The 14,303-nt window shown below is 44.6% G+C and overlaps 1 protein-coding gene across 3 annotated transcripts in view; it reads right to left on the bottom strand.

Moving 5' to 3' along the window:
- Positions 1-7,909, bottom strand: part of GRB2 (growth factor receptor bound protein 2) — a 54,682-nt gene extending 46,773 nt beyond the window's left edge. Inside the window, exons 1-2 of one of the 3 annotated variants that reach the window (XM_064151051.1) lie at positions 7,788-7,909; positions 2,592-2,832 (exon numbers count right to left, since the gene is read on the bottom strand). In XM_064151051.1, the coding sequence (XP_064007121.1) occupies positions 2,592-2,669 (78 nt within the window). In that variant the 5' untranslated portion in view covers positions 2,670-2,832; positions 7,788-7,909. Of the gene's footprint in view, positions 1-2,591; positions 2,833-7,696; positions 7,762-7,787 lie in introns of those variants that run through there. The other 2 variants (XM_064151053.1, XM_064151052.1) reach the window with 2 other exon arrangements.
- Between the last annotated feature and the right edge of the window lie 6,394 nt (positions 7,910-14,303).

Below are 14,303 nucleotides of genomic sequence, written 5' to 3'. Positions count from 1 at the left end.
GATTACACTCAGTCTGGCAAGAGATATCTAAAAGGTGAAGTGTGCAGGTGCATTCAACATGTTTAAAGTTTATTTCTCTTCCCAAGGCAGCAGGATCGACCTGATTAAGAAGAGATCAAATGAGGGACATGAATGAGACACCCTAAAAATACTAACAAGACAGATGTGGCCTGTCTGAGGGACGTTAGCCTCCACAACCTGAAACACTTGAAGTCAACCAGACTCTCAAAATGACAAAATGCCACTGAAGTGAACTGTAACAATTCTAATTGGTTTTGCTTTATTTGTCTGAAATTCACCAGCTTTAGACAGTGATCCTTACCACTCTGCACAGAGCTCATCTCACCTGTACACTGAAGAAAGATTCCTGAAAGTTCTGGCATTTCCACTAACTTTAGTGATAATCTTGAGCAATTTGCTCTTTGTGTGACTCAGTTTACTCATCTATGTAGTAAATAAGTAACAATGGTAAGCACTTTCAGAATGAGCTGAAAGAAAATACATTCTGAAGAACTACTCATCAGTGCTTTGAGGAGTGTGCAGCCTCTGCTTCAGTAGAGTAGGAAAATCCCTGTCTGTATTCTAGGAAAAACACAAAGACTCGTGTAGTGTAATAGCATACACAGTACCAGCTTTCTACAATTGTGACAGAATTTGTATCTATGGGATGACATCAAGTGGCTAGGACTCATAACATTTTGCTATCAGCCACCCTCTTCAGCTGCAAGAGCTTTAGCACAGACTATACTTTCAGAAATCTAAAAAGTTATTTTTCCTTTAATTCCTAGAGAAGAAAATATTTGTCCATGAATGCAAACTTTACCAGACATTTTTCACATACTTCAGCAACCTTCTGCACCATACTAGATGAAAACAATTAACAACATACTCTGTAATATATTGTGTTTCACTGCACTTCATTTTTTCTCTTCCTATTCAGCATATTCTACAAGCTCATTTCAGCTATGCTTTCCCTCAGATACACCATAAAAGCTGGAGGTAGCCAGCAGCAACCCGAAATAGAAGAATATGGCTCAGGTAAGAAAAATAGCATCATAGAACCAACCAGGTTGGAAGAGACCTCCAAGATCATCCAAGTCCAACCTAGCACCCAGCCTTAGCTAATCAACTAGACCATGGCACTAAGTGCCTCATCCAGTCTTTTCTTGAAGACCTTCAGGGATGGTGCCTCCACCGCCTCTATCAGGGAATTCTGAGTCTTGAATGTTTCAAAACAGCAAAAGGAAATACTATGGTAATCATACAAACATTGGCATTGATGTATACAGGTCTCACAGATATTTTTGGCTGATTATGGGACAGGGTTATGCATGATATAAACAAATGCAATTATTTTAAAAGTTAAGTCTCAGACAGGATACATTTTTCGACCCTTTCAGTGGCCACATGGTAACACCACACCTTTAACAAAGCCTCAGTTATGCTAGTGAAATATCAGCTGTGAAAGATTCACATTAAGGTTACTTGTAGAAGCTGTTCTATCCATCTTAAAACAGTAGTTCAAACTCAAGCCCTTCCATGGCAAAAATTTCAAGCAGATGAGTAATCAAACTGAGGTCTGCAGGACTTGATTTGTCAGCATACACAAAGTTACAGCCTTGCATCTACAGGACAGGCACCTCACAAAAAAAGTTTTTATTTAAAGCATTTTAGAAAGAAGCAGCTTAAAATACTGTAACACTAAACACATCACACCAGGAAAGTGAAGCCTATCTCATAGGCTACCAGAGAAACTGTGACTCTGCATGAAGAAAACATTCTGCAACACAGCTCTTATTACTGGGAAGCAACAAAGCTCAGAGCTATGCTTCACTCAGGCCAAGTCACAATGGATTTTTGGATTTTGCTCTCCTCCTCCACCCCCAAACAAAATATGGGACTTATTCTGTGTGTCCAGTCCTTTAAAAAAATTTAAAAATCCAAATATTTTAAAAATTCCTTTCATGTAGTCAAGAGGAAGCCTAAAAAGCTTTAGATACATTGAAAGAACTATACACCAAAATTCCTCTAATGCACTCCAACATCCACTTACATCTGCACAGATCCATTAAATATTCAGCCACAAGCTTATCACTTGAGTTCATCAGGAGTGAAGATAAAACTCGGCACCAATATTTGTCAGCCTGATGCTAAAAGATTATCTACTGAGAAATAATCTAATCACTGTTCTTTGATATTGGAATCTTTGACAGTAGGCAAAGGGAGGAAACACCAAACTGATCTTGATGACTTTAAAGGTTTCCTCTTGTAAAAGGCAAATTAATGTAGAGATTAGTTTGTACTTCTGCTTATTTGCCACCAAGTTTATGACTAAGTTTTCAAATATTCGAATCCCAGAAGAGAGAAATGAAAGACTTTGGGATGTGTACTCAACATGGAAACGAACTGCTTCTCCTCCTGAAGAAGTCTGACTGGGGTTGAGGAAATCTTAAGGTACTCTAGAAAAAGCAGATGGCGTTCTCTGGGGACTCGGAAGAGGGTCAGGTCTGACGGACAGGAAGAGACTTCGGAGAGAAGCTGAAAAGCCCAGGGCAAAAGAAAGCACTCCCAAGCCCCTATCCTCCACTTACCTTAAGGATATCTCCCCGTTTGAAGCTCAGCTCGTCGTCCGCCGTGGCTTTGAAGTCGTACTTGGCGATGGCTTCCATGCTGGGGCTGCCGCGCAGGGCGGTGCGGGCGGTGGGAAGGAAGCGCTCCCCGAAGCCTCCGCTCCTCCCGCGGCGGCTGCCGGCTCAGCCCTCCCGTGGCCCGGCTCCGTCCGAGACGCCGGCCCCGTCTCTCACATACAGGGAGGCCGGGGGACGATCCGCCCTAGGGGAGGGGGAGGAGGAGGAAGAGACGGGCCATTAGGGGAAGTGGCACGGATCGATGGCCGGGGCCGCGCCCAGAGCCGCTCCCTCCGCCCGGCGCGGCGCAGCGCGGCCGCCGCTTCCTCCCGCCGTCGCTAGCCCAGGCCCGGCTCGCCCGAGTGACGCGTCCCGTGGCCAATAGCCGCTCCAGCCCCCGGGCCGGGAGGCGGCCCCGGGAGCGGGTCCCGGCCCGCCGGGAGGAGCTGCCGGCCCCGCGATAGCCCGCGACTGAAGAGCCGGGCAGGCCGGGCCCGCCGCTCCGCTCGCCTGGCCTCGGCAGAGCAGGTCCGCTCGGCTCCCGCCTGCGAACAGCACCGCCTCTCACGGAAAGCCACCGGCTCCCCGCAGCTCTAATTACGCCGGACGCGAGGGGCAGGAGGGCACGGCGAGGTGCCGCACCCCTGGGCTGGATTTATCTGCGCTCCCGGGGCACGGAGCTGAACCCACCAGCCCCAGGCCACGACGGAGACAGGCGGCAGTGGAAGGGCGATATGCTCCTGTCCCCCACACGGGGGTAGCGTATAGCAAGAATTTGGTTCCCCCCGCTATGCACACTGCTCGTATCAAATTAAATACAATCAGTTAGACAAGGCAGAGAATCCTTCCGTGCCTCCTCTGTAGCAGGACTTTCTTGGACTTGAAACGTCTATCCAAAAGTGTCCTAAAATAGTGTTGCACAGAGACAAAAGTTTGGGCTGACTGCAACGTCAAAGCACCCATCCTTGAAACTCCTGCATCTTGAGCAGCAGCATGTGTTGAAAACCCTTCATAAGCACAGCCTGAAAATCAGCAAGTTTGTTTATCTCTTACGGGCCCAAAGAAACAGCATCAAAAGTGGCAAGGCACATAGAGACACTCTGAGACGATTCCAAAAGCCTCCATCTTCATCTCAGCTTAGAATAGGGAAGATTTAATCTATCTCAGTCTATATTTGATAGCGGAGATGGTGAGAGAGTCAAGTAACGAAGTCGCTAAGCTAAACCCCATCGCGAGCACCCCTCTGAAGATCTAACAGAGCTGCACTTGTCAATGACAATTCCAGACAGCAGAAATCTGACAAACACCACTGAACCCACGCACCTGCTAATTCAGGCCCAGAAAGAGCCCTGCTATATGCAGTGGCAGCAGATGGCTATAGTATTTTCTCATTTCAGAGAAAAACCTGCCTTACATAAATATAGTTCAGCAGTTAACATGCTTATATGTTCCATGAGTCCTGTGTTTGCCCAATCTCCAGCTCACCATGAAGAACAACCAAGCTCAAGGCAAACACCAGAAGAGAAATTTCTACTGCGGAAGACCAACAGCATGGAAAGAGGTATTTACAGGATTTACCTTGGGCAAAAAAAGGACCAGCTTAGTGACAGGGCTTGGAGTTTTCTCGGGTACTCCTACCCAGCACTACCGGAATGTCAGCAAGACTGACAAGGCTGTCAGCGGGACAGAGATCACAACTGAACAATCTGCTTATGCCACTGCAGATATCAAAAATAAACATACTGGATCCAAGCTTTCACCAATGCACATAACCACAGCCAAAGACTGTTTCATCTTAGCTACAGTTTGATGATTCTAAAATACTTCATAAGCATTAAAAATAAAAAGTTACCTTTCTGACATCATTCTGCCACACTGCACTAGCACACTTGTGCAAACACCAACAGCCACTTTCCTTCACCAGAAACATTTTCTCCTGACCAGGCTCTACTGTACTTGCTTCACCATCTCCTCAACTTTCTCACCTGCCTTCTTTAGGTTTATTCACTGATGATACTTATCCTTTTTTGCTATTATAGCAGAATATGAAGGAGCAAGGAGGAGTGACTGTGCATGAAGCAACAGAACATGCAAATCTCGGCTTACCATCTGCACGTCCTGTACCTTTCATGGTAAACACCATCCCTTTCTACTCCTTAAAGGACAAATACTACTGGCAGCAAGATTTTGATGTTTCCAATAGCACAACACATCATTACATGGGCATGCAAGCGCCTTCAGCTAAGAGACAGCCCTCAGTTACAGACCTAAGAATCTAAAAGTGCATTGCACAGCTTCAAGAAACAGCAGAGGCTCAAAACACATTTAAGAAAGGAATTATTGCCAACTGGTAAACGTTCTTTCCTTTGGGGTACCACAGGTGTTGCTGCCTAGTGCTGCATTAGCAGCTAAGAATGATATATTTTTTTTAGCGGAAGGAATTAAATGCTTAACTTTCTAGGAGAAATTGATGCAGCATTTCCAAGAACTCTACTGGCATTTCCCTGAGCCTAGCAATAATACAATGTTGGGAAATTTTCCAGCACGATTCAAGATGAAAGAGATTCATCAGGCAATTTTCTTTAGACATGCGTTCCCATTACTACCACCATCACATGCATTGTCAGCATATAAAGCAGCGATGTTTCTAGGTAACAATACTAACAACAGCTGCAGTGTAGAACAAAACTTGAACCATCAGGACTTTAGGCAAAAGTGTAGCTAAAGTTTTGGCATGAAACTTGCCCGTTAGGAAAAGCTTTGAAAAGATTAAACCAAGTTGCACAGCAAACTCAGACCGTGAATTCCCTTAAAGTCACTTTATAGCATTTGCTGTTCACTAATCTTATTAAATTCTTAATAGACAGTTGGACACATAATTACTAAGATACAAACCAACTGCACAACAAGGGGAAAAAAAAGCTCGCTGGGGAAGTGGCTTGTGCAAGGGCCCTGCCCACTGAAAGCACAGCTGTAGGTGTTTGCCTTAGGCAGACAAAACTGAAACAGAACACGTTGCAAATACTGGAACATACCCCAGCTGCAGAGACCTCACATGGTTTAAGATGGGTATGAATGGGTAACACGCAAAATATGAACACAGGTTAAAAGAACTGTCAGATGACCTTATCAGAGAAATGAATAACATTTCTCAGAACATCAGCATGGTTTTTGCCTCTTGCCTTCCTGTGATTTTGGGCAAGATACCATTTTGCTCTTAAAAAAATCAGGGTGGAGGGAAAGAATAAAAGGCAGCAGATTCAGCTAACAGTATGTTCTTACTAGCAACACAGTGCTGCAATTCAGGATAGAAAAAAGTCATTCTAAATACAAACCACCCTGTTGCAGCCAACAGGAAACGATCCTCATGTTCTTCTCAACAGCTATTTCAAAACCACACAGGCAAAGGTAGGCTTTTTATACTGCTCGTACAAACAGTATTCTTTTCCTATCAAGCAAAAGCCTTCTCATTGTGCTTTCCACTCTTTTACTGTTCTGGAAAGTGATACAAGCAAGAAAGGGCAATAAGCAGTTCAGAAAAGCCAAAGCAAGGGAAGAAAGAAGATACAGTCAGTGGAAGATTTTGCAAAGGATCAAATCCTAAGCTTCATCAGCTGTTACAGGACAAAACACTGCTGAGGGTGGTAGAAAGGAAAATGTGTGGATACATCATCGGGAAGACATGCAGAAATGTCAGGCTCTAGACAAAAGAATAGAAAGAAAAAATCATAAGGGCAGAGCACTAATTCAAATTAGCCAAATAAGGAAGTGTAACATAACAAATGAAGGAGGTAAATTAAATTATCAACATATAGACCCCAGAACATTCAGGGTCATAAATGACACTCATGATCTATTAGCTTAATATGTTTCAACTTCACTAAGCACGTCTTGTCTGAGGTCAACTCAAGATATGACCTGCTAAAACTAAGCTGGAGCACAAAGCACAAATAAAATTAATTGATCTGATAAGTATTATCAGGTAATTCAAAACTTCACTTCTGCCAATTTTAATGCTACAAGCTTGCCTGGCATTATGAAATACTGAAAACACCACATGAGTTCACCATTATAACAATAATAATTGAAAGGTCTTTTTTTGTCCCAATGTCTCGATCTCTAAGGTTTATGCAGAAATGGATTACAAACAACCCTGAATTAGAGGAACACTAACAGTCTGTGACCCTTCAAATTTTGGCCACTGACCACAGGCATTCAATATTTTTGAAAACAAGGAATGGATGTCCCTAAACACTATATTTATCCATGAATTGCTCTCCCAGTTATTAACTGTGCTACACAATATTTTTCTCTCTAGGTTATAGAAGAGATGTCTGAGTCAGATGTTGTGGGAGTTAACAAGACTGCATCCCTGTCTTCTGCAGAGTATTTGGAGCTATATTGGCAAGTGAAGCCATAGCCCACAAAACCAACACCGAATCTCAAGCAGGAAGTTCAGAGGAGAAAAAAGAGACTAGGACAAAAACGTCTTTATCATCGAAACTCACGTCTGAAGCATGATCCAAGAGGTCTTTGGAGAAAGATAGGGATGTTAACCTGCCTACAGGGTAGCCACAACCTTTTAACCTTTGGAAGAGGCCTGAAATTACGGAAGACTTCTAGGCAACATTAAAAGTAAGCTCCAAGAAATACCACCAGTCCAAACCTCACACACGAACAGCAAAGAACGTGACCGAAGGCTGAAGCCGCCCGGGGTACCCTCGCATGGGGAGCTGTTGAGGGAGCCCTGCCTGGTAGATAACGCCTCTAGAGTACAGTACCTTGCTCCAGCCCCCCCGGCTAGTCCTGCTTCGCAGAGCCCGCGACCCCGACAAGCGCCTAGCGCCCCAAGAAGGCCGAGCCCCGCCGAGACGCAGGCCCGCAGCCCCGGGGCGCAGAGACCGTGCTGAGGCAACTGCTGCGGAGCCAGCCGGAGATAGGTGGAACACCCCAGGAGCCCAGGCCGTGGCACCGCGGACCGCCCGTGGCCAGGACTCAGCGTGTGCCCCTCGCCCGGGCAAGGCTCGTAGGGGGCTACCTAGCCGGGGCCCCGCCGGGAAGTGCCTTACCCGCGCCGCACCGGGGTGAGGAGCAGGGGGGTAGGCAGCCCGCCGCCTGCCTTTCTCCCTCCTTTCCTACACGCACACCCCTTCGACTCACCGCGCAGCGCTGGGGGGCACCGCCCCGCCCGAGAGTTCTTGCCGCCTACCCGGCCCCACGCGGCCCGGCCGCCCCTCCAGCGCCGCCTCAGCTGCCGCTACGGCCCCGTCCCGCGGCCGGCCCCCCCCCCGCCCTCCGCCGCCTGCTCCGCCGCCGCCGTTCCCGCTGCCGATCTCGCGAGAGCAGCGCTGTCAGCCACCCCCCCCCCCACGCCCCCGCCCACCCGGGAGAGGCGCACGCGCGCTCCCTGCCCCGCGCGGGCCGTCTCGGCGCATGCGCAGAGCGCGAGGGGCTCCGTTCCCGGTTCGCGGCTGCCCCTTTCCGAACCGGGACTGCATTTTTCCCACCGGCCGCCGCCAGGTACCTGCCCCGAGGCCCTCCTGACCCGGCACCACTCCCCACACTCGGCCTTGCCGCGGGATTTGTGTGGGAAGGAGCGGGCAGAGGTAGCCGAAGAGGTACCGAGCCCTTCCGAGCCCCGCTTTCGTATGAGCCGTGCAAAAAAGAGATTAAACCCGCGGGCGAGGCAGCCACGACTACAGGTTTCTAGGGGTAAAACCACTTTGGCTTTGTCAGAGTATTTGCCTCGTTTATCAGTGCCTGTACTTGCCTGGGAGGCAGCATACCACAGCGCGGGGCTAGCAAGAACTTAGGCTAGAAGCTACCTGTAGCTAGCTCCGTGCCGGCGTTAAACACCGAGCTTGTCCACGCAGTGTTCGAAGGGGTGCGGAACCGCTCTCCCAGTTCACAGAGCAAGGGCTACAACTAGTAGAGCCGCTACGTGACAGCTACCATCCCTTCTGAGCACTGAGTAAGGCACTGGGGGGAAAACGCAACAGCGTGATCACACCTTGCAATTAAAATATACACAGAGAGTGCAACTCAGATTGCACAGGTGATAATTCCAGAGTTTACATGACCCTCCTAACATGCTTTTCGCATGAGCAGACTAATTACAGCAGACAGTAAAACGCTTGCTTAGGTAAACATCAGGCCGTGATTCCTCAACAAAGCCACTGAATACAATTCCTCTGGCTCTGGAGAAGAAACCCACATCTCTGAAGTACAGGCTTTCCACAGCTGTCCTGCTCCCTTGAAAAGATGAGACAATTATAGTGGTTACATTTATTTTTCACTCCCCGAATAGGTTACTCCCCTACCTGCAAAAAGATGCTGAGACTGGGAACGTGGAGAGTGTAAGCACAGCAGTATAGAGACACAAGCTTTAGAGTTGACATCCAGGCTCCTGTAAATGTAGGGTTATTCTGGACTTAGGTTGCATCTAATTTAGACATCGAAAAATTATAATTTATGACAGATGGACATATTTTCATCCTCCACTTACACTTTTTTGTTTGTTTGTTTTTCAATAAATCACCACACTGGTTGATCTCCCCAGCTGCACTTTGCAGGGCAGAGGGGTTGTCATGGTTTCATCCATATCAAGATGACAACAACATCAGAATATATACTGCTACCTCATACAATCTGGCTTGTAAAACACATTCTGCAGACATTACCTGCTGGTAGTCTTAATACTTCAGCAGCTAGATAAAGATTCTTGAGGGGTTATTTCTGGATGAAATTGTTGTTTAAACCCCTTAGCAAGATCATTTTCTCCTCCTGATAGCATTGTTCTTAAGGGGTTTTAGCTTGTTCCCAGATAGGGGCATTAGGGAAGGTGTGAATTCCCCTAATGCTTCATTCAAAAATTGGAAAGGGTGGAAAAAAGCTAAAGGAGCTGAGTATGCTACAAATGTCTCAGATGTTCTGAGGATGCAGAAGTGTTTCACCTCCAGGGACAACGACTGATGAAACTGGAGATAGATTCCAAGATCTCTTAAGTCTCTGATACTTGTTCCTAGATCAGGCTTATGGAATCTCTGGTTTCATGTGTGACCTCAAAACAAGGATTTGGAAGTTCTTAGTAAGCCTTCTGTAAGTTAAATAATGTCTTCCCAGAAATGTTATAGCTGCTACTTTTAGCTGGACTTGAAAAGCCAGACATGGCTAACAGCTGCCAGTTGAACCATTGCTACTTTAAGAGGCTGCAGCTGCTTGACTTTAAAAGGGCAGACCTAGAAAATCAAACAAGCAACGAATTTTAGAAATAGCAGAGATCAAAGTCTTAGAGAAAGATATTCCTGATAAAGAGGTCTCTGAGATATATACTTGCCTGCAATCCAGTTAGTATAGAGTGTTCCCCCAGCTTGCAAACAAGATAATGCTTTAGAAAAATACACAACTTACTGTGCAAACAGTGCAGCTTCACTACGGCAAAAACTGAAACCCTGGCAGAGCTGCAAGCAGGGGTGAAAAAGGCAACACAGACATTGTTTTGCTAAAGGATCAATTTCAAATGCTTTTTAGTCTGGGAATATCTTGAATTTTCTGTGACAGTTTGTGGTGATAAAATATAATCCCAGATTAGCTCTGAGTATTTTAAGAAGTACTAAGGATAAGAAAATGTCTGACATTTCTTTTGGATACCTTTTTAACTTCCCAGAGCAGTCTGGGGAAGTGAATGTATGGGGTTTGCTAGGAATAGGTCAGAGGAATGTTTGTTGAAAACTGTATTTTTGTGGAAGCAGCCACTCCAGATTTAAAATTGTTGCTTGGGATATTCATATGGATGGTGTATTAGCACCTAAAGTTACTGATGATGAAGTTTAACGTTGGTGACAGCAGTTCTGTTAGCACAGATGTTGAAGACAAATCATAGTGATAAATTTCCTTATCTTGACGTGGTCTTCAAACTATTGCTCCATTACTGTCTGTGTCCTTGCAGTGGAATTTAATTATTTTGGAAACTTTGGTATTATTACCACTCAGAGCTCCAAATGTACGTTATCAGAAGATTAACTTTTTCTAGTGCTGTCACAGCAATGCAGGAACTTGGTGTACATTGTAATAACATACTGCTCCGGACAAGAAGCTCTGGCCTGTATTGAGAGATACACAACTGCACTTCCTCTTTGGTTTTGTCACCATCTCGGATGCAGTAAATGCACCTCCTTGTAAAGCTGATGTAAGACATTTAAGGCTAAGCAGGAAGATATTCTATACTGTTTCTTTTCATTCAGAGGAATAAAGAAGTGACCTCTCACTCCCACTTGCTGAGATCATCAACACTTGCAGCTTCAAAGGTGGTTTTAAAAACTAACCATGGGAGCTTAAATTGGAGCCCAGGGGCCTCTGCCTCAAACAAAAGAGCAACTAGGAACTATTGGAGAGCTGTTGAACCTAGAGAGGGTTCATAGTCACAAAATATTTGTTCTAGCTTTGATTCATATCTATTCTCTATTGGCAAACACAAGTTAAAAGCTTGTGAACTGACAGAGAAGTGAAAGAATGAGTTAGCGTGGTCTGTGTTTTGTGTGCATGGAGAGCAAATAGAACTACATCAGACTCTTTCCGGTAATACAGCAGGACACAGAAAGGGCCCAGAAAATGATCAGGCCCAGAAAATGATCACATGAGTGGGGCAGAGGCTGCAACAAGAAAAAACAAAAGTGATCCCTGGTTTGTAGTTCCTCAATTTGTAGATTAGGTTGCAAGTGGCCAAATTCTTTAAGGCTTCTTCTAATCAAGAGGGGAAAAGAGTATCTAAAATCTGAGTACTTTAGATACTGTCAGTATCAAAACTAAAACAGGGTGGGTGTAAATTCCCTTGAGCACGAGTAGGAACTGCTTGGTGGTTGTGGGAATCTTACATCACATGCCAGCTCTAACAGAAGGGACCTCTGTCCTTCATTAAGTCCCTGCTTCACCACAACTGGTGTTTCACTGACAGCTCACCTTGAGAAGCTTCTGAAATGTAATTTCTTTACTACAGTGTGGCTTAACCCTACATTCTACGTGTTTCAGCCTCTGTATCTGCTGACCCACAGGCAAAAGAAGCTTTCCTACCGGAGCTCTCCAAGATGTATCACTTCATCCTTTCTGTAAGCTTTCCATTTTTTGTAAAGACCACTCTAAGCCACGAGAATCTGCAATCATCGTGAACTGCAACGCCCAGTTGCCAATTTAAGGAGCTGTGTGCTGTTGCAGTGATGTTTTTTTAAATGCCATCTAGAACAATAGTTGTATTATTACTCATTTTTACCTTTTTACCTTTCTTACTCTGATGCATTTCCAATTTCAAAGAATTGTAGTGACCCATTTTATTTTATTTTCAAAGCAAAATTCTGACAGGCTCAATGCATCTAAAGATGCTCAAAAGTTCATACTGGGATTCTGCACATAGTACAACTCTAAGTTATCTGAGATGTACACAGGCAGCCTGATGTATGGACCAAGACAGAAAGCTTCCTCTCACTGAAAACAATTCAGACAATCTGCTAAGGGGAATGTAGGATAGATGCAGATACCTCAAGATAATCCTGCTCAATTTTCTTGCAAGATGAAAAATGTAATGCTGGAAGACTCCTCTTCTGACAGCTGTAGGGGAATTGACCTGCCCTATACCTCTGTTTGAGATGCACAAGAATAAAATGGGTGCGGCAAATAAGGGAATGCCAGGAATGTAGGCACAGCAAGAAGGGAATGCTGGGAATGGGGTTGTTGATATTTGGTGCATGAACATTATTATCTTGCCTTCTTACATCAACCCATGTTGGCCTCAGTGTAATAATCAAGCTAGGGACATTAGCCATAAAACCCAAACCTATTCCATTCCGTAGATACTTCAGTCTGTCCTGGACCAGAAGTTGCTTCAAACATGCCTGAAGCAACAAAAGAGCAATGAATGTGACATAGCCCAGGAAGATAATAAACACCTTGAGAAGACTCAGCATCTAGGTGCTAGTTTTAAAGTCAGGCCACCTACAGCAGACCTGCAGATCGAGTAAGATAGAAAAGGTGACAAATCTCCTTCATTCTCAATTAAGTATTAAAATAGTCACCAAGCAAGCTGGATCCAGTGATGTAGTCTACAAGACTTAACTGGTATTACCAGAGTTTCTCTAAATCCTTAAATCAAGATCCAGGTTTCTGGTCTAGATAGGATTTCCCCATATGCCTGTATTTGGAACATTGTGTGACAGTAGCAATTACAGAATCAGACAGCAAAGCTAAGGACAAAACCTATCCAAATGTGTTTTCTGTTTGTTACATAACAGGAAAGTGACTGGATTGGGTAAGTGTTTTGCTGTATATTGACTACTTAGTTTCATTTTAGTTTGTAGCTTTGTGATAGTGATAAAGGCAGCAGTATCAAGGGGCTGTGATAGACATATACATCTATACACAATGTCAGTAACCATATTCTGCAAACAGAGGCAGAGGATTTGCCCAAATCCATGACGTTCAACAGCATTAGGAACAGAATTCTCAGTTCTTGACTTCTGAGCCTAGTTGTAACCATGAGGCAGCTCCCTCTGTTCTGAAACCATCCCAATGCTCTGCTCTTGCTTTCTCACATGCATACTGAAATGTTATCACAACTGCCTGCTTCTGTGAATCTGCCCAAGTGCAGTAAATAAGTATTGATGCTTGTGACCCAGACAGAACAGCTGATCTGCCAAAACAGCTCCACAATTTTACTTATTACAGATCTCAAGAGCACTTTCTGAAGCAGCTTCATTACCACGTGAGACAAACAGGGACTGTTCTTTTATAAATTAGGAGACAAGAAAATTTAGCTTAGCCTCATTAACTAGCAGGGGAAAAAAAAGTCCAGTACAAAGCCACTCATGAGTCTTACAGTAAAGCTAAGTGAGGTAGGAAGAATGTACTAAAGCAGATGCTCTCCCATGCCATATGTATTTCTATAGTCACAAAGAGAAGAAAGGACAAGAGTGTTATAAACATGACTATGTAGGAAATGCTGCTCTACCTGGGAACTCTAACAGCCACTGCTGGCATTAAACAATATAATGAATTGGCTGGGGTCACCCAGAGCTGCTTAAACTCTGAAAGAAATCTGTAAAAGGGAACCAGATCCAACTATAGTGTGCCATCTCCCTTTCTTTAGTACAAAAGAGCTTCTGCTTTCTTCCTACTCCCAATTCAGTCATCTGTCATTTTCAGGACAGCCTGGAATTGTCAGTTCAATTACCTTTCAGTTTGGAGAAAAACAAAGAAGATGCTGTTTGCTACTAAAAGGCAGAATCTCTTTTGAGGAATATCTCCTCTCACTTATTTTTTATAATTAGACATTGAATTCCATGCATCTCCCTTAGTTATTAAAGACAGAGGAGCTGGGAAGTAATTTCCTTCAGCTAAAATGAAATACTATCTGCCCTTCAGCTTTGGTAGAGGTGTTGGTCAACTCAGCTACTGCTTTTCATTTTTAAGACTCAGACAGCTTTTGTAACAATCTTCCCCTTTTAATTCCTCTCATCACTACACACACATTAGAAATCTGTTCAGTCCCCAGCATCTGTCATGCAATGTGCAAAGGGTTGGGGGGAAATCACACATAGAGCAACTGCCTTTTCTAAACAATATAATGTTTTCTCACCAATTTAACTAGTTTTTATATTATTTTGCAGTACTATTCAGAAATGCTATGCA

Source organism: Pogoniulus pusillus, chromosome 11 (assembly GCF_015220805.1).
Source record: "Pogoniulus pusillus isolate bPogPus1 chromosome 11, bPogPus1.pri, whole genome shotgun sequence".
Taxonomy (NCBI): Eukaryota; Metazoa; Chordata; class Aves; order Piciformes; family Lybiidae; genus Pogoniulus; species Pogoniulus pusillus.
The sequence above is the reverse complement of the archived record's forward strand: the minus strand, read 5'-3'. Positions and strand labels throughout refer to the sequence as shown.